This window comes from Elephantulus edwardii, unplaced genomic scaffold, assembly GCF_000299155.1.
Source record: "Elephantulus edwardii isolate Elephantulus edwardi_28Jun2011 unplaced genomic scaffold, EleEdw1.0 scaffold00034, whole genome shotgun sequence".
Classification (NCBI taxonomy): Eukaryota; Metazoa; Chordata; class Mammalia; order Macroscelidea; family Macroscelididae; genus Elephantulus; species Elephantulus edwardii.
In genome coordinates this window covers 4,094,204-4,115,174 of record NW_006399784.1, presented here as the reverse complement: position 1 = coordinate 4,115,174, position 20,971 = coordinate 4,094,204, and the positions used below count along the sequence as shown (strand labels likewise).

General features: G+C 35.3%; 1 protein-coding gene across 1 annotated transcript in view; it reads right to left on the bottom strand.

The window, feature by feature from the left end:
- Positions 1 to 482, bottom strand: part of LOC102851785 (histone-lysine N-methyltransferase SETD2-like) — a 3,226-nt gene extending 2,744 nt beyond the window's left edge. Inside the window, exon 1 of the mRNA XM_006884485.1 lies at positions 1 to 482. Within this exon, the coding sequence (XP_006884547.1) occupies positions 1 to 482 (482 nt within the window).
- Positions 483 to 20,971: the final 20,489 nt, after the last annotated feature.

Here is a 20,971-nt window from a genome sequence, read left to right as displayed (position 1 = left end):
TCCTCGGGCGTCTTACAGTACTTCAGCTCCTTATTCATAACACCATGAGTCAGCTTGGGAGCCAAGTGTTTGAAGTCTTCAGTTGTGGTAATCCTTCCCACTTTGCAGTCGGGTTTCCTGTAAGGGTTCAGGCACTGGACGATGAACTGGGACATCTCTTTCCTAAATACTTCTTTGCTTTTTTTTGCCAGTTCACTGGAGGTGTCTGCTTCTGCTGTCTTGGGCTTTTTTGAAGTCTTCATGGGGTTTTCATCATAGGTTGGGGTTCCTAGGTCCATCTCAGCTTCATGCTCAAGGCTGGCATCATCTCCTGGACTTTCCCAAGTAGGAGGATCCCACTGAGTCTGCCTTGTGATGACATGGTAGTAGTAAATCTTCCCTTCTGGATCTCGAGCTGTCTTCCAGTTGGGAGGTAAGACAATGGTTTTTGGCTTGGGAGGAGAGGGAGGTGGCAGATCCAGGAGATTATTTGTCACAACCATTTCAGGTGGTTGTAGGCCAAGTTGACTTTTTAATATTAATTTATTTATAAAATTTGAATGCATTGTTTTTGAGATTAGATTCTTCAAATTTTCCTGAACACCCCCCAAATTATACAATTCCATTATTAAATCCCCCCCAGCACATCCTCATCCCTCTGTTTCCACCCTCCCCTACCTCCTCTTGGATCCTTATACTCATTCTACAATAATAGTTTTATACAATATTTGTCCTTTGGGACTACCGTTTTTGAAGGCAGTTTGCCATTTCCTCAAAAAGCTGACGATAGAAATTCCATATGACGCAGATACTCCACCACTTGGAATATACCCTGAGAAAATAAAAATGAGACACAAATGAAGACTTATACATCAATATCCATAGCAGTGTTATTCACCATTACAAGAACATGGAAACAGCTCCAATGTCCAACCACAAATGAATGGATTGAGAAATTACTGTATACGCAACAGGAGCAACGATTTTGTAAATAATTAGTTAACTTGGGAGGGACTGGAGAGCATTATGCTGAGTGAACTGAGGCTTTTTAGTTGTGGTGCTGGAGAAGAGTATTGAACATAACATGGACTGCTAAGAGAATAAACAGATATGTCCTGGAAAGAGTGAAACCAGGATGGTCCTTGGAGATAAGATTTTTGAAGGTCTGTCTCCCGTACTTTTAGGGTCTGTTGACGGGAGGCACTAGTACTTTGAGAAATACATCATGCTTGGAAAGGTGGAGGGTCAGCACAGGAGAGGAAAATTCTGGATGAGATGGATTAACACAGCTACTATGGCAATGGGATCCGGTGTGTCAGAGAGAGTGAAGTTTGCTCAGGGTAAGGCAAATTGCAGAGCCATTGTCCATAAGGTTGCTAAGGATCATGGTTGATTTAACAACACATAACAACAACAAACTTTTCTTTTCATTCACTATTTTTAGACAAGATCCACCTGACATTAGCAATGATTTGTCCCCTTTCATGGTTTTTTCCATGAATCTAGTTTGAATTATTATAGTTCCCTGTGTACGTACTACTTTCCAATGATTTCTACATAATCTTCAGCAAGAGTTTAAAGAGTTTATTGAACAGTATTAATGTTATTGCTCAAGAATTTATTCATTATAGCCACATTCGTGTTCAGTCTAAATAAACCAACCTAATGTAAATTATCAAAAAATATTATCAAGCTTTCATAAATATGGACTTATTTGTTAACCACAAATAATTTCTCTGATTATGACTGAGACAGTCATCAACATTCCAAAAATATCATAGATATGTGAACATAAAAACTTATTGAAAACCTGTCATATAAATATGAACTGAAGGAATGTTATAGTGATGATTTTGTACCTGAGTATAAAAAGAAATTCATGGAATAAAATATCTAGCAGTCCACTTTGTAATGAATCTAGCGCAAGAAACCCTCTGAGGGCAGTTGTACTTTGCCTTGTATGGTCATAATGCAACCATCTCCAGGGATTTTCAGAGATTGCGAATTGATCAGGAGGATATTTTCCATTTGTCTCCTGTGAGGTAACTTCTAGATTTGAATTGTAGGCCTCTGGATTAGCAGTGAAACGCCTTATCCACTAAGTTAACAGAGTTTCTTGTTCAGAATTTACTTAATATCACACAATAATATTAAACATAAAAAATGATATATTGGAACCATTAAGGTATTGTTGGAGTGCTATGCTTGAGGTAAAAAAAAAAAAATACTTCCAAGTTTTTACAATTCCTTTATTTTTTGTAGGGTTTTCAGAGGCTTGCTATTTCGGAAGTCCTTTTTCTTGCTAGTCCTTCTCCCTGTCTTAATCTAAGAGCTGCACTAACACCTATCTACCATGAGTGACCATTCTGGAATTTGAAATACCAGTAGCACAGCTTTCAGCATCCCAGAAACCCACAAAACCAGAAAACTGACAGACAAGTGCTGTACTAATTAGAACAATGGTAAACAAGCAAGAAAACAGATAGCTAGCCTACAAAGTAATGAGCATTATGCATATCAATTTTCCAGTACAACAACCTGACAGATATGTCTCATAGTCTTTTCATTCTCTTACAGTTGATCTGAGAGCTAGACAATGACTAAGGATTACAGAAGATTTATATCTTTGGATTGTGTTGTTAGGGAAGAGTACTTACTGACTATCCAATGGAATGTCAAAAGAACAAATAGATATATCTTGGAGAAGGTACAGACAGAGAGCCCTTTGGAGATGAAAATGATGAAGTTCAATTTCACGTGATTTGGGCATGTTGCTAAAGTAGGTTATTCTTTAGAGAGAAACATCATGTTTGGAAAGATGGAGGTACAGAAAAAGAGAAGACACTAAACAAGTTGGCTTAATATAATCATTGAAACCATGGGTTTGAGTGTGTCAAAGATTAGAAAAGTGGCACAAGATAGGACAGGATTTCTATTTGTTGTTCATAGGGTAGCCAATAGTTGCACTCAACAGGATGGCACCTAACTACAACATTACAGTGTCTAGTTGTTTAATATAAGAAGTTAGTAGGTTTCTAATTGAATGTTGGCATTTGGAACTCTTAGGAGGTACCAATTTGAAAACAAATATTTCTGCCTATGAAATACATAGAAATGAAACAACTTTATTTGCTATAAAAATTAATGACAACATTAAAACATTTACTTTAAAATCAATACTTTGACAATTTCTAGAGGAGAGTTATATTACTAGCTGTAGTTATTATGTGAAGCAAACTATATGCTCATCATTTATGTTCTTATTTGTCAAAACTTTATAAGGGACATTTATATAAAGGAATTCTTTCATTCTCACTCCTTATATTAAAATATTTTGTTTACTAAAATAATTTGTATAAAAGTTAAACAGGGGGAAAGAAGCCAGAGCCTGGTTGAATATTTGTCAGAGCATGTCTAAAAAGTTGGAGTCCCTGAGTCACACAAACAGTTAAGCATTGGACTCATAACTGATAGCTGTTTGAACCAATAAGAAGTATCTTGGAATGCAGGCCTATTAATCTGCTTCTGAAAGACCACAGCCTTGGAAAGAGGATTGTGCAGCTTTATTTTACATATATAGGATGTCCATGAGATAAAACCAACTCTATAGCAATTAATAGTACTAAATCTAGCAAATGAAGCTTAACATAATTGTTGTTGTTTTGTACTGTCACATTAGAACTGATCTATAGCTGGCCTACCAGTGAGTTTTCAGAGATAGTAAATTGCATGGGAAGAGATTGTGCATTCTTTCATGATGGGCATTAGGGTGTAAATGTCAGTAGATTAATCTGAAACAACTAGGAAATGGGGGGGTGAAGGAAATTCAGCAATATTTAAATAAAAATATACTAAGGTATTTTTTTTAAATCATGGTCTATTTCAAGTCTATTAAGGATTATAGAGGAAATGTACAACTAATTTTATCAGGTAGTCTTCATTTTAGTACAAAAAGCTCTGCTAAAACTCTAAGTAGTGGTAAGAAATTTGGAGATATTATTCAATATATTCTGTTTGGTACACAAGAAAATTTACACAATGCCCTGGTGAATTCTGAATAACCAAATCAAAACCTATACTTATTGCTGTCAATTCTGGCTGACAGTGGTATCCCATTGGATTTCAAGTTTATAAATATTTTGGAAGAAGGTAACTATATTTCTTCAGCAGAGGGCTAGTAGAGTGAAACAACCAATCAATTGACAGTTCAACATGTCAACCTTTAGGTTACCAGGGTGCAATAAATCTATATAGGAAACAAAAAAAAGATATATACATATACTATCATTATTATTTCATTGTCATTTTCATTAGAAAAGAAACTTCCTCTTATCTATCCTTCCTTGATTTCCAGGCAAGGTAGACTGTAGACTATGACACTGTAAATTTACACATTTTGACTTCAAAAATATCCTCTATCTAGAGAAATATTTTCTCACAAGAGATTTATAATTTTAAAAAGATCATATCCTAAGCTAATTAATAATCTTATCCTCCCATAGCTCTTCTGGTACAAAGAGCTGGAGTCAGAAAAATCAGAAGTGCTGAACTCACTTGACATTTCTCAAGCTGAAAGAATGGATGCTTTGGGCAGAACATAAATTGATTTAGAAAGCATTGCAAGAATATGGAAGGATATCTCAAAAAATAGAATAAAATATATTTTAAAAGAAGAATATGGAAGGAATATATAGAGTCATTGTACCAAAAGTACTTGGTGGACACAAAAGAATTTCATGAAACAACATATGAGTAAGAGCCTGTGGTGATGAAGGAAGAAGTTCAAGCTGCTCTGAAAGTATTGACAAAAAAAGCAAGACCCACCAATTGACATATTTTAACAGGCATTTCCCTGGAGGACAACCACCTGGCCAACTGACTGGAAGAGATCCATGTTTGTTCCTGTTCCAAAGAAAGGTGACCCAACAGAATGTGTAAATTATTAAACAATGTCATTATATCACATTCATGCAAGATTCTGCTAACAATTATCCAAGAATGACTAGAACAGCATATCAACAAAGAACTGCCAGATGTGCAGACTGGGTTTAGAAGAGGTCATGGTACTAGATGGATCTTGGCTGAAAGCAGAGAATATCACAGGAATGTCTATTGATGTTACATTATGTATGCAAAGGCACTTGACTATGGAGAACAAAACAAACTATGCCTAACTCTGAGAAGAATGAGAATCCCAGAACACTTGATTGTGCTTAAGTGAAACCTATACTTGGAACAGAGACAGTCATTAGAACAGAGCAAGGAAACGCTGCATGGTTCAACATTGGGAAAGGTGTATGCCAGACATATGTCCTATCTTCATACCTTTTCAATCTATATGCAGAACAGATCATCCAGGAGGGCTGGGCTCTATGAGGAGGAATGTGGCATCAGGATTAATGGAAGACTCATCAACTACCTTTGTTATGCAGATGACACAACTTTATTAAAATGTAGGAGGACCTGGAGCACTCACTGCAGAAGGTCAAGAACTGCAGCTTTCAGTATGAATTGAAGCTCAACATCAAGAGAACAAGTATTTTCACCTCTGTACCTACTGGAAGCATCATGATGAAGAGATTAAGATTGTTAACAGTTTTTGTTTGCTTGGCTCCATGATCAACACTCTTGGTACTAGCAGCCAAGAAATGAAAAGACAAATTGCATTTGGAAAGTATGTTGTTAGGAACCAATCTAAAGTACTGAAAAGCAACAATGTCACTCTGGAGACCAAGGTGTGCCTGATCCAGTCCATATTCTTCGCAATTACTTGCTATGCATCAGAAATCTGGACTATGAGTAGGCATACTAGAAGGAGAATTGAAACCTTTGAGCTGGGGTACTTGAGAAGAGTATTGTATATACTATGGACTGCTAGGAAAATAAACAGATTTGTCTTGGAGAGGGTAAAATAATGCTGCTCCTTGGAGGCAAGGATTCGGAAGCTTCATCTGACATATTTTGGGAATGTTGCATGTTCATGGAGAAGGACATCATGCTTTGGGGTGAAGGGGTGGCAGGATAGCTCAAGAGAGGAAGAACCTCAGTGAAATTGGTTAACGGGGGTAGGTGTGTCAAAGACAATAAAATTGGCTCAGAATAGCAGGGTTCAAAGTTGTTGTATGTAGGGTTTCTATGTGTCGCAAACAACTCGACAACACATAACAATAGCAACAAAAGCTTATTGGTGGAATACCTGGGCAAGGGACAACTGTTATGTTTATATAGAAGCATTATATTGGCCAAGTATTCAATCATGAGACACCAAATCAGATTTTTGCATAGGAATCATGAGAAGACTCAGTCATGCATATCTGCCAAAGTAGATCAAATTCAGTATTATTTAGCCTTGATTGTAGATATAATTAGAAATCTGAAACTTCAGGCCTTTGCAGTATTAACAAATATGTTTACTTCAGCTCTGAAAATAAAGACAGTACATTGAAGGACACAACGGCATCTGAATAGAGAGACCACAAAGTAAACAGAACATATACCTTTGAAGTACGAGCTTTTTGAGGAAATGACACTGTCTTCCAGAGTGATTGCACCATTTTACAATCCCACTAACAATGTATTAGAGTTCCTACCTGTCCACATATCTTCAACATTCATTACTTGCTGTTCTGTTAAACTTTGCCATTGCTTCTGGGGTGAGATGGTATCTCGTCATGGTTTTGATTTGCATCTACTTATTTCTAGTGATTTGAGCATTTCTTCGTGTGTCTGTTGGCCACCAGAATATCTTCCTCTTTGTCTTTCCATTTCTTATGCTCATTTTATAAATGGGTTATTAGTCTTTTTCTTATGGAGGCCAAGGAGTATTCTGTAAACTTTTGTTATGAGATTTATTGTCTGAGATAGTATTGTCAAAAGTTTGTTTGTTTGTTTTTCCAATCAGTAGGTTTTCTTTACATCCTGTTGGAAAAAAAATGTTGATGATCATAGAGATTTAATCCTTAGAAAGTCACACGCATCAATTTTATCCTCTCCATATTGTGCATTGATGACAGTATTTTCCAGTGTCTTTATATGATAGACTAGACCTTGAAAGCTTGGATCATAGTTTGGTGTTTTCTCAAAATGTTGAACATAATAGTTTTATGCAATATTTATCTGTATGAGACTGCGTAATTTCACTCTACACAATGCTCTATAGCCTGTCTCAAATTATATAGTATTTTTTTTAAAATCATTGTTCCTAAATCCTACACAGTATTCCATTGGTTGAATATCATAATTTCTTAGTCTGTTTTGTTGTGGTTGGATATTTGGGTTGTTTCCATATTCTTGTGTTGGAGAATAATGCTGCTATGAACATTTAACTAGTTAAACATGTACAGGCACTCACAGTGGGTAAGGTGAGGTGTGAGAATGGGTATGGGCAAAAACAAAGGGTTTTACAGATTGGTGGGTGGAGAGGGAAAGGGGAAGAATCTGAGCATAAAGAAATGGTAATGACGGGCAAGGTCCGATGGTGATCGATTTTGTAAAACACAGTGCATGAGAATAATTGTATGAAACACAATGTGAATGAGGAATAGTGTGAAAGACAATGTTTGTGAACTTTGTAAACAAACAAACAAACAAAAAAATTGAACATAGAAGCTCTGTATGACCTAGCTATTCATTCCACTACTAGGAATATACACCAAGGAAATGAGAACTGAGACTCGAATGAAGATTTGTACACCAACGTTTATAGCACCACTGTGAAGAATGTACTGCATAATTTAAGAAAGTCTGAAAGTATTATGCTGAGTGAACTAGCTCAGTCTCATAAGGACAAATAATACATAAGACCATTATGGTAAATATGGAAGGGTAACTAGTAAAACATATATGGGAACTCAAAGAGCAAAGGAGCGGGAGTAGAGGGATGAAAATGGCTAGGGACTAAATCTCAGGGATGCACAGTTTGGTGGGTTGAAGCAGGGGGTGGAAGGAAATGGGAAGAAAATTGAGAAATGTCCAATGGTGAGTAATTTTGTAAAACATAATGCACGAGAATGATTGTATGAAACACAGTATGAATGAAGAATAGTGTAAATATGAACTTTGTAAGTAAACCAGTAAATAAAAAGTAAGAACTAAGACTGTTAAATTAAGAACTGTACCATAGAAATTGTCATATTTTATTTTTTGAGTAGTATAAGAACTCAAACTTTTTGAGATTCAGCACTGAAGCTTCCTGTTTTTGTGACTTTCAGCAAATCATTTATTCTTTTTAAGCTTTAGCTTTCTCATCCATAAATATGATAAGTTAAAATAAATTCTTTAATTTGAGAATTAAAAATGTGATATTGATAAGGGACCTGATGCGTATAAATGTGAATAAATAAGAGTTACCTCCTCCTTTTCAGGATGTTCTGTTGGCCTAATACTAAGAAGCTCCTATAATCTCAAAGGCAGGGGGTTTGAATCCACCAGCTTCTCCGTGGGAGAAATATTGGACAATCTCCTTGCTGATAATTTACTGCTTCTGAAAACTTGCTGAAACATCAGCTATGGGTCAGTTCTGACTCAAGAGCACAGGACAAAAAAATAGTTAAAAAAAATTTACTCCAAGACACTTGAACTCACACATAGTATGTCCATTAACTAACATAATATGTGTGCCTTTTATTTATAAAAAAACTGATACTCCCCAATATTTTCATTGAAAATTTACAGCAAGATTAGATGTTCTAGAAGGAAATTTTTTTCATTTGATTGCCAATACACATAGATTTTATACTATGACAATACAGATTTTATTCTGTGACAATAGATACCTAATGGTTTAAAGAATATTTAAGACTAAAAATGGAAATATTTTCAAATTATTTCATTTTTAACCAAGTTTGGAAAGAAGACTTCAGAGAGCTAAGAATTTTCTTTCAACAAATTTATAATCAAACATACAAGACAGAATTACTCTTTCCTGAAGGAATTGTTCTTGGCACATAAGAAAATTTCAAATGATATGCAATGTGGCTTGCTGTTTTGCACAGTTGCTGAATATTTTCAATATCACAATCTTCATACAAAGTTGGAAATAAATCATTTTATGATATTTAAGGATGAGTAATCTCATTCACCTTTGCTAATATAAATTATTTTTAATACTGGTAACTTTAAACTTTCCTTTGTATTTCTGCATTCTGTGATATTTAAAGACAGACATCTGCTTCTCCTTCTGAAGGCAAATTGTGCTTTGTGTCTTTCTCTATTGACACACGTTCTTCAATGCCATGGATACAACAAAAGATTTCTCAAAACATCATCTGCAAACATGGAAAAATAGAACTTTTTAGCACAAATTTTATCTGCAATTCATAGTTTTGCATTGTCTATCTGCAAAATAATGTCTATCTAAGCCATTTTAGCACAGTGAAGTTTTGAGTGAGATTGATGAAGAACAGTATCATGGAGAAATTTAAGACTTATAAGAGGGTGAAAAGCTATTCACAACAAGTTATACTCAACAAAATAATTTTTAAAGTATACCAATTTTGACAATATAAAGTTATTTATTATGTATCTGATTCTAGAATTAAGTGTACTTATTTCTTGTTTTGTTTTTAATAATATGTACTTTTTTTTTGCTTCTCCACATGAAAATCAAATGTCCTTATTGTGTTCTTGCTGTAAAAAAAATCATTAGACTATGATTCAAAAGTTGATATTTAACTGATTGTCTAAAAAAATATGTTTTTGTTTATAAAAAGGAAACTAAATCAGGTAAAAAATGGTAATGTATTTTGTTTAAAATTGATAGAAATATGTAAGAAAGTCTTAGGGAAACTTTCTGTTTTTAGATTACTTTGATTTATTTACAAAGTTTGGATAAATTATTTTTCACAAAAGATCCTTCCAATTTCCTTCACCCCACCCACTAACTGAATTGTACAAACCTATGATTAACTCCTTACCCCTTCATTCTCGCTCCTCTGTTTCCACCCCCAACCACTACCTGTGCCATGGATCCTCATATTATTCTGCAACAATGATTTTATACAGTATTTGTCTTTGTGGGACTGAATTGGTTCACTCAGCACAATGCTCTGTAGTCCCTCCCAAATTAGGTAGCAGTTTACAAAACCATTTCTCCTGTGTGCTGCTTAGTATTCCACTGTATGAAGGTACCACAACTTCTCAATCCATTCATTTGTTATTGGACATCTGGACTGTTTCTATGTTCTTGCAATGGTGAATAGTGCTGCTATGAACATTGGTGTACAAGTTTCTATTTGAACCTCAGTTCTTATTTTCTTGAGGTCTGCCTCAAGCTATGGAATAGCTGAGTCATAAGGAATTTCTGTATTCAGCTTTTTGAAAAAGTGCCAAACTGCATCCAGAATGGTTGTACCATTGTACAACCCCACCAACAATGAAAGAGTTCCTATCTTATCACATCCTCTCCAGCACTTGTTATTTCTTGTTCTGCTACTGGATTGAGATAGTATCTCATTATGGTTTTGATTTGCATCTCTCTTATTGCCAATGATTTGGAGCATTTCTTCATATGTCTGTTGCCATTTGAATATCTTCATCTGTGAAAATTCTTTCCATGTCTTTTGCATATTTTGTAATTAGGTTATCAGAATTTCTTTTGGGGGCCAGGAGTATTCTATAACCTTTCATTATGAGACTTTGAGTTGTATTTCCAAATTTCTGTTCCTAGTCAGTAGGTTTTCTTTTCATCCTGTTGGAAAAAGTTTTTGATGAACACAGGGATTTAATCTTTAGAAGTTCTCATTCATCAGTTTTATCCTCTTCAGATTATACATTTCTGGCTGTGTTTGGCAATCTTTTATACCATAGACTAGTGCTTCTAAGCTTGATCCCAGTTTGTCTTTTATAAACTTTGTGGTTTGGGGTTTTGCTCTTGAGTCTCTTATCCTTGAGTTGATTTTTGTATATGGTGTGAGATGTGGATCCTATTTCAGCTCAGTCCAGTTTGGCCATACCATTTGTTGAAGAGGTTGTCATTTCCCTATTTGATAGGTTTTATTTCCTCATCAAATATCAGTTGACTATATATAGCTGGGTCTATTTCTAGGTCCTCCATTCTGTTTCATTGGTCTAAGTGCATGTCATTGTACCAGTACCATGCTGTTTTGGTTAATACTGATATGTGGTAGATTTAGAGGTCAGGGAGTGCTATACCTCCCACTTCATTTTTGTTTCTTAGTAGTTTTTACCTTTTTCGGGGTCTTTTGCCTCTCCAAATAAACTTGACAACTTCCCTTTCAATCTCCTTGAAAAAAATTAATTTGGAATCTGTATTGGGAGTGCATTGAATATGTAGATTGCTTTTAGTAGGATTACCATTTTTACCGTATTGAGTCTTCCAATCCATGAACAGGGCAATTTTTATTTTTTTTCATTTCTTTTGGTCTTTTATTGTGTCTTGAGGAAATGTTCTGTAGTTTTCTTTGTATAGGTGTTTTGCATCTCTAGTTAGGTTTACTCTCAATTATCTCAATTTGTGATTTGCTATTATAAATGATATTGCTTTCTTGGTTTCTTTTTGGATTTCTCTTTGTTACTGTAGAGGAATTTCTCTGATATTTTGATATTAATCTTCTATCCTGCCACTCTACTAAACTGGTCTACTAGCTATTACAGGGGTTTTTGTTGAGTTTTGGTGTTTTCTGTGTATATTATCATATCATCTGCATATAGACATAGAGACAGTTTAACCGTCTCTTTGCCGATCTGGAAACCTTTTATTTCCTTCTCTTGTTGTTCCAGTACAATATTGAACAGAAGTGGTGACAGTGGACATACTTGTCTGCCCTATGTTCGAAAGGAAAATGTTTTTAGTATTTCAACATTGACAATGATACTGGCTCTTAATATGGCATATATACTTTCACTATGTTGAGGAAATTCCCTTCTATTCCAATTTTGCTGTGTGTCTTAATCAGGAAGGTGTTTTAGATTTTGTCAAGTGTATTTTCTGCATCAATTGCTAAGATCATATGGTTTTTATTATTTGTTTTGTCAACATAGTGAATTATGTTGATAGTTTTTCTTATGTTGAACTATCTTTTTATACTTATTATGAATCTCACTTGGTCGTGGTGAATGATTTTTTTTATGTGCTTTTGGATTCTATTGACTAGGATTTTATTAAGAATTTTTGCATCTATATTCATGAGGGATATTGGTCTGAAGTTTTATTTCTTGGTAATATCTTTGCTTGGTTTGGGTTAGGGCATCATAGAATGACTCTGAAAGTGTTCCTTCTTTTTCAATTTTTTAAAATAATTTAAGTAGAAATGGTGATAGATCCACTCTGAATGTTTGGTAGAATTCATTTGTAAAGACATCTGCTCCAGGATTTTTCTTATGGGTAAGCTTTTTATAGCCATTTCAATTTCTTATTTTGGGATGGGTATATCTATTCAAGTCTTCTATATCTTTCCTTGTCAATCTGGGTAGGGCATGAGTTCAAAGAAATTTGTATATTTCCTCTAGGTTTTCAAGTTTATCAGAGTATAATTTCTCTTAATATTCTGATACCAATTTAATTTCCTTTGGTTCTGTTATGATGTCACCTCTGTCATTTCTTAATTGAGTTATGTGTATTTTCTTTTTTTTTTTTTCTCTCATTTAGTTTGCTACTGGTTTGTCAATTTTATTTACTCTTTTGAAAAACCAGCTCCTGGTCTTATTGATAGTTTCTTCTTTTGTTTGTTTGTTTTCTATCTCAATGATTTTAGCTCTTGTCCTGACAATTTATTTTCTTCTAAAGTCTGTAGGATTAGATATTGTTCTTTTTTCTAGATGATGAAGGTGTTGAGGTAGATCCTTGATTTTTTTTTGTTTTTCTTCCTTTATTATGTGTGTGCCTATTTCTATAAACTGCTCCTGAGGACGGCCTTAGCTGTATTCCAGAGGTTTTGGTATGTTATATTTTCATTTTCATTTGTCTCAAGGAACTTTTAAATTTCATTCTTTATTTCTTTTATAACCCAATCATGTTCTAGCAGAGAGTTATTTAGCTTCCACATGAATGATTTTATAAGCTTTATGATCCTGTGGTTAATTTCTAGTTTAATGGCATTGTGATCTGAAAAGATACTTTGTATTATTTCAAGATTTATTTTTTTAAATTTTTTGAGCCTTGCTATGTGTCCTAATATATGATCGATTCTGGACAACATACCATACTAACTTGAGAAGAAAGTGAATTGAGTTTTATTTGGGTACAGTTCATTGAATACATCCACTAGGTCGAGTTGGCTGGTTGTGTAGTTCAGGTCTTCTGCCGAGTTTCTTTTGTGTTGACCTATCCTTTGGTAATGGTGTGTTGAAATCTCCTACCACAATTGTACTATTGTCTGTTTGTTTTTTTTTCTTTGATTATATTAACTGTTATTTTATGTATTTTGCAGGCCTATCATGTGATGCATAAACATTCATCAAATTTATTATGTCTTCTATTGTGACTTTAATCAGTAATGCCATTTTTTATCTTTTATGGTGGTTTCCATTCTGAAATCTATTTTATCAGAGATTAATATTGCCACTCCTGCTTTTTTGAGTGTGCCATTTGTCTGGTATTTGGTATTTTTTCCCCCCAGCCTTTGATTTTGAGTCTGTATTTTTCTTCTTTTTAAGATGTCTCTTTTAGGCAACATATGGATGGGATTTTGTTTTTCATCCATTCTGCTACTCTTTTTCCCTTAGTGGATACATTTAGTCTAGTCACATTAAGTGTGATTATTGTCAGTCCAGGTTTTACTCTTGCCATTTTGCAGTGTTTCTTTTTCTGTTGTTTCTGGTTACTATGGTCAATGCACTTTCCTTTGGTATTTCCATGTAAATGACTTCACTTAAAATTTCTTGTAAATTTGATTTTGTTTTCACAAATTACACAAGTTGCTTTTTTTCTGCAAAGGATTTAATTTTTCCTTCATATTTGATGGAGAGCCTTGCTGGGTACAAGATCCTTGGTTGGCAATTATTTTCTTTCAACTTTCTGTATATGTCATCCCACTGTTTTCTAACACACAGAATTTCTGCTGAGAAATCAGAACTTAATCTAATTATTTCCCCTTTGTAGGTAACTCCTTGTTTTTCTCATGTTGCTTTTAAAATTCTATTCTTATCTTTTATTTGGAGAATTTGACTATGACATGTCTTGATGTTTTACCTTTTGGGTCTAGTCTATGTGGTTTTCACTATGCTTCTTGAATGTGAAATTAATTCCCCATTCTTCAAAATACCTGGAAAATTTTGTTCTAGTTCTTCTACTATTTTCTCAGTGATTTCCCTGTCATTTTCCTGTTCTGGAATTGCCATCAACTGTATGTTATTACATTTGATGTCATCCCACGTGATTCTAATATTTTCATCATTTTCCTTACATTTAATCTCTGATTTTTCTTCAAGTATATTTTCAGTGAGGCTCTTGTCTTCTAACTCATTAGTTCTCTGTTCCATTTCTTCAGTTCTACTTTTCTGTGCTACCAGTTTGTTGGAAACTTTTGCCATTTAAGTCTTAATAGTCTGGATTGCATTTTCATGTTTTTCTTTTATTTCCAGAACTGTGTTGGCTGTGCCCTCTTTGTCTTGTGATGATTTTTTTAAGTTCTTGTACCTCTTTATCTCTTCTATCAATTCTTTCTTCCATGTTTTGCATTTTTTCAAGACCCTCTAAAGTTAGGTAGTGATTTATCAAATCATTGCTCCTGTGTGCTGCATAGTATTCCACCAAATTAATAAACCATAGTTTCTTAATCCATTTTATTGTCTTTGGATATTTGGACTGTTATCCTATTCTTGCAATGGAGAATATAACTGCTCTAAACATTGTTGTATAAGTCTCTGTTGGTGCCTCAGTTCTCACTTTCTCAGGGTATATTCCAAGCAGTAGAAATCCTGGGATATATGAAATTTTTATGTTCAGTTTTCTGAGAATATGACAAACATTCTTCCAGATTACAATATTACATATTACAATACCACCAACCATGTATAAGAGTTCTTATCTCTTCATTTCCTCTTCAACATTTATTACTTGCTGTCCTGTTAAACTTTGCCAGTGTTACAGGAGTGAGATAATATTTCATTGTGATTTTGATTTGATTTCTTATGGCCAGTGATTTTGAGCATTTGTTCTTGTGTCTGTTGCCCATTTGAATATCTTCCTCTGTGAAGTCTTTCCATGTATTTTGCCCATTTTGTAATTGAGTTTCCAGTTTTTTACCTGTGAAGGCCCTGTAAGATTCTATAAAATTTAGATATGAGACCCTTGTCTGAAATGGTATTACCAAATGCTTTTCCCAGTCAGCAGGTTTTCTTTTCATCCTATTGTAAAAAGCTTTTGATGTGCACAGAAATTTAATCTTTAGAAGAATCCATTCGTCATTTTTATCCTCTCCAGATTGTGCACTGGCTATGTTTGGCAGTCTCATTATACAACAGACTAGGCTATCTAAGCTTGATTCCAGTTTGTCTCTGATGCTGGGTATAGAATCCTTGGCCGGCAATTGTTTCTTTCAATTTTCTGTTTATGTCATCCCATTGTCTTCTAGCTCACATGATTTATGCTGAGAAATCAGAACTTAATCTAGTTGTTCCCACTTTTGAGGTGACTTTTTATTTTTCTCACTGTATCTTTTAGAGACTTTACTATGACTTTTTTTTTTCTTTTTTGGGTCTCATCTACTTGATATTCACTGTGCTTCTTGAATGTTGATTTCCCCTTTCTTCAAAATATCAGAGATTTTTCATCTAATACTTCTTCCACAATTTTCTTCCTTATTACCTGTCATTCCCATGTTTTGGAATTCTAATCATACATGTGATATTCTTTTTGATGTCATATCTGATAATTCTGATGTTTTCCTCATTTTCTTTACTTCTCAGCTATGATTTTTTTCTTAAAGTAGATTTTCAGTGAGATTCTTTTCTTCCAGCTCACTGACTCTCTGTTCCATCTTTTCAGCTCTACTTTTTCGTCCCACCAGTGTGTTGGACACTTCTGCCATTTTGGTGTTAATATTCTGGGTTGCATTTTCATCCTTTTTGTTATTTCTAGTACTGTGTTGTCTGTACTCTCTCGCTTCTTATGATTTGTCAAGTCCTTGCGCCTCTTTATCTATATTACCAATTTTTTTCTTCTATTATTTTTTGTTTGTTTGTTTTCTTTTATAGCTCTTCAAACTCCTCATCAATATATTTTTTTGGTATTGCTGTCTCTTGTGTATTTGCTCTCTCAGTGACTTCTATTTTTTTTTCCTTTCATCATTTACAGCTTATTTGGTAGCTGTTCAAATAACTCTCCATCAACTAATTTCTTCTGGTTCTCCCTATCTGGGTGTTAACTTAGTCTGCTTTTTTTAGGATAAAAGTTATTTTGTTTTTTTCATGCTGACTAACCAGACTTCTACTTTCTTGACATTGTGTGAGTCTTAGTAGTTATTAGGTTATTGTAACTATTTAATCTCCCAGGGTATGTCAATATTTTGTGAAGGACCTACATATTGGTGTTTCCCTTTTGGTATCAATAGTAATACAAGAATGGGATGACTGTTGCCCACCTGCAACTGTGGTTCCACCTGACTTATTCTGCTTGTGCTTAAGAAACCCCATATGATGTAGCTAGACAGCAGTATTTTTTATATTTTTTCTTTTTAGAAACTTATTATTATTATTATTATATTATTACTACTACTACTACTACTACTGAAGTATAATGAGCACTTACAGAGATTTTGGCTTTCCATTCATTCATTGTTGCACTTTTCACCCTGCATATTTCCTCCCTGCCTGACCACCACCCAGTTCGATCTTCTCTTTGAAAAGTAAAAGAAAAATTCCTTCATTGGTATACAATCCCACCACACCCTCCCACGCCCACCCCGAGTATACTGCACTCTGCAACCTTCATTCCAGACTCTTATGATAATCATAATACCCTATAATATATTGCTTTTAAACTGTTCTCTCCCTCATCCGTTTCAATGCAATATACATAATTTATCCAGTTTTCCTCATTCTTACCCCAAAACTGATGTCAGTCCCATTCTACAGCTGTGGCACTATGCAGTGTTTGTCCTTTTGTGACTAAGAAATTTCATTCAGCATAATGTCCTCAAGGGTAACCCATTTTGAATAATATCGCATGAGTTCCTTGTTTTTCAATGCAGCATATATTCCATTGTGTGAATATACCACAGCTTCTCTTGCCATTCATTTTTTGATGGACACTTAGGTTGCTTCCAACTCTTTGCTATTGTGAACAAAGCTGCAATAAACATGCAGTATTTAAGTTCAAAGTATCCATAATATTGGTGCTTCTAGTGCTGGTCATCATGGTGGTAGCTTGGTGGTCACCAGGTGGTGAGGAAATAGTGTCTCCAGGTGGCAAGAGTAGCTGACTAGTGCTCTAGGCAGTTTGAGGTCAAATACTGTAGCCCCTCAACTTGGCAAGGTGTAAGTGTGCTCCAGTTGGGCTGCAGTCTTTGGCAGATACAGGGGAAGTGGTGGCTAGAAAGTACTCTTGGACCAGCAGCAAAATGAAGGTAAGGAATCCCAACAAGCAGATCTCACAGGAAGAATAGGTGTCATGAGAGGAACAGGTCTCCTTCTATTTCTTTTGATGTTTTCTGGATCATTGATATTTTTTTCCCCAATAGCTTTCTTCAATATTGCAACTAAAGGCTTAAAATTGTATTTCAGTTTTTTTTTTTCAACTGAAAAATGCAGAGTGAACTGCTCACAGTTTATTTTCTAACTCCAGCTCTTCACACGCTATATTATAATGTTTTACTTGGTTTTCCTTACTTGCTTTCTGAAAACTTGTTTCTCTTATTTCTTCAACATTTTCCCCTTTTGTTTTGTCTTCTCAAAATTCTAGAGCAATTATAATAGTCTTTTCTGACATATGTTTTCATTTGTTATTTTTTTATGCCTGAATTTTTGCTTTGATTTTATTACTAAACATTTCCAACAGACAAAAAGGTTAATTTCATGGACTGTGTATGTATCCAATATCAAAATTAAGAAATAACATTGTAAATATTGTTTAAGTACCCTTTGTATCTTTCTTTAATTTCATACACGACTTCCTTTGTTACAACATCAAAGAAAAAAATCTTTTCTTAGAATTTCTCCTAAATATTTTCATTAGGCTATTATACATTTATCATAGATTAATGTGTCCAAAACAACCAAATAATACTTTACAAATTTCCCAAATTATTCCTTGACTTATTTTTCTAAAATTAGGGTTGGGTTAGTTTATTTTTCTGTTTGTTTTATTTTCCTATTGGTTTATTTACCAAATTTAGTGTGTATTATGCTTCACACTATTCTTCGTTCACTCTGTGTTTCATACAATCATTCTCATTTATCATGTTTCATAAAATCAGTCATCATGGGACCATACCCATTATTGCTCTATCTTTTCATCTGGATCTTTTCTATTTCCTTCACCTACTCCCTCTACCCGTATAGCCCTGGTGTACAAGTTGCCGTACAGTGGGAACTTGTGGTTGATGTGAGGCTGAACACTGTGACACGGATGTGTCAAATGTGTTAATGGTCCAATGCGGACAGAGTGGGGTGGAGATCCTCAATTAAAACAAGCTTGGAAGGAGGAGTGGCATCCACTTCAGTAATAGCTTGCCTCTGGAAACCCTATGAACCTGGGGTCGCTATGAGTTGCCTGCTACTCCATGGCACTTAACAACAACGAGAACAACAACTCCCTCTATCCACCAAACTGTGCAAACCAATGGTTTTTTCCCTATCCGTGCTTACTCCTCCATTCCCACTCCTTCCTCCATTAGGTTCCATGTCTTACTAGTCATCCTTCTACTTTTGCAGTAGTAATCTTATGTAGATAAGACCAAGAGGCAGTCATCAGAACAGAGCAAGGAAATACTGCATGGTTCAAACCTGGGACATATGTACGCCACGAATGTGTTCTATCTCCATACCTTTTCAACCTGTGTGCAGAAGAGATTATCTGGGAGGCTGGGCTCTTTGAGGAAAAGTGTGGCATCAGGATTGATGAAAGATCTATCAACAATCTATGTTATGCAGATAACACAACCCTGCTTGCTGAAACTGAGGAGGACCTGAAACGTTTGCTTCAGAGGGTCAAGGACTGCAGGATTCAATATGGATTGAAGCTCAATATCAAGAAACCAAAGATTCTCAACACTGGACCAATTTAGCAGCATCAGGATGGATGGTGAAGAGATTGAGATTGTTCACAGCTTTAGTTTACTTGGTTCCACAGTCAACACTCTTGGCACCAGAAGCCAGGAAATTAAAAGACGTATTGCAGTGGGAAAGTCTGATGTTAGGGACCTCTCCAAAGTGCTGAAGGGCAATGGTATCTCTCTGGAGACTAAGGTGTGTTTGATACAGGCCATGGTCTTTGCAATCACTTGTTATGCATCAGAGAGTTGGACAATGAGTAGGCAGGATGGAAGAATTGATGCCTTTGATCTTTGGTGTTGGAGAAGAGTATTGAGTTTACCATGGACTGCTAAGAAAACAAACAGACTCATTCTGGAGAGGGTTAAGCCGGGCTGCTCCTTGGAGGCAAGGATTCTGAGGTTTCGTCTGACATACTTTGGACATGTTGTCAGGAGGGACCGGTCCTTGCAGAGGAACATAATGCTTGGGAGGGTGAAGGGACAGCACAGGAGGGGAAAGTCCTCTATGAGGTTGATTGATTCAGTGCCTGGGGTAATTGGGATAGATGTGTCAGAGACAGTGCAACTGGCACAGGATAGATCAGGGTATAGGGCTGTGGTACATATAGTTGCTATGAGTTGCAAGCAACTCGATGGCACATAACATCAACAACAACAGTCTTATGCAATACTTATCCTTACTAGCCTGAGTTAGTTTACTCAGCATAATCATCTCCAGGCTCTCCAAAGTTATGTACTACTTTACAAAATTGTTGTTTGTGTGTTGCAGAGTATTCTATTGTGCAAATATACCATATTTTTCAATTCATTCTGCTGTTTGGAAATTTGGGTTACTTCCATGTTCTTGCAATAGTGAATAACATTCCTATAAACATTAATTTACAAATCTCTGTTTGTGGCTCAGTTCTAATTTTTGAGGGGTATATTCTTATAGTGAAATAGCTGGGTCATATGGAATTTCCATATTCATCTTTTTGGGGAAACACAAAACGGTCTTCCAGAGTGTTTGCACCAATTTACAATCACATGAACAGTATATGAGCATTCCCACCTCTCCACACCCTCTCCAACATTTATTGCTTGCTGCCCTACCAAACTTTTGCTGTTGCTACTGGGGTGAGATGATATTTTATTTTGGTTTTGATTTGCATCTCTTTTATTGCCAGTGATTTTGAATATTTCTACACTTGTCCGTTGGTCAAATTAATGTCTTATTCTGTTAAAAGTTGTTCCAAGCCTTTCCACCCTTTTTAGCTGGGTTATCAGTCCTTTTTTTCTGGAGTCTCAGGAGTTTTCTGTGAACTTTTGTTAAGAGATCCCTGAGAAGTTATTGCCAAATGTTTGTCCGCCGTCAGTAGCTTTTCTTTTCACCTGTTGAAAAAATTTTTGATGAGCAAATGGATGTAATCTTTAGAAAGTTCCATTCATAAATTTTATCATCTCCAGATTGTGCATTTCTGGCTATATTTGGCATTCTCTTTATACCATAGGCCAAGCCTTCTTTAGAAGGTCAAGGACTATAGTTACCAATATGGATTGAACCTCAGCATCAAGAAAAAAAAAGATTCTCACAACTGGGCTAATTGGCAGCACCATCATAGATGGAAAAGCGATTGAGGTTGTTAACAATTACAGCTTTCTTGGATCTACAATCAACTCTCTTAACACCATCAGGAAATCAAAAGCCTAATTGTATTGTAAAATCTGCTGTCAGGGACCCCTCCAGAGTACTAAAAAGCAACAATGTCACTCTAAACACAAATGCACCTATTCCAGGTAATGGTCTTCACAATTACTTTCTATGCATCAGAGAGCTGGAC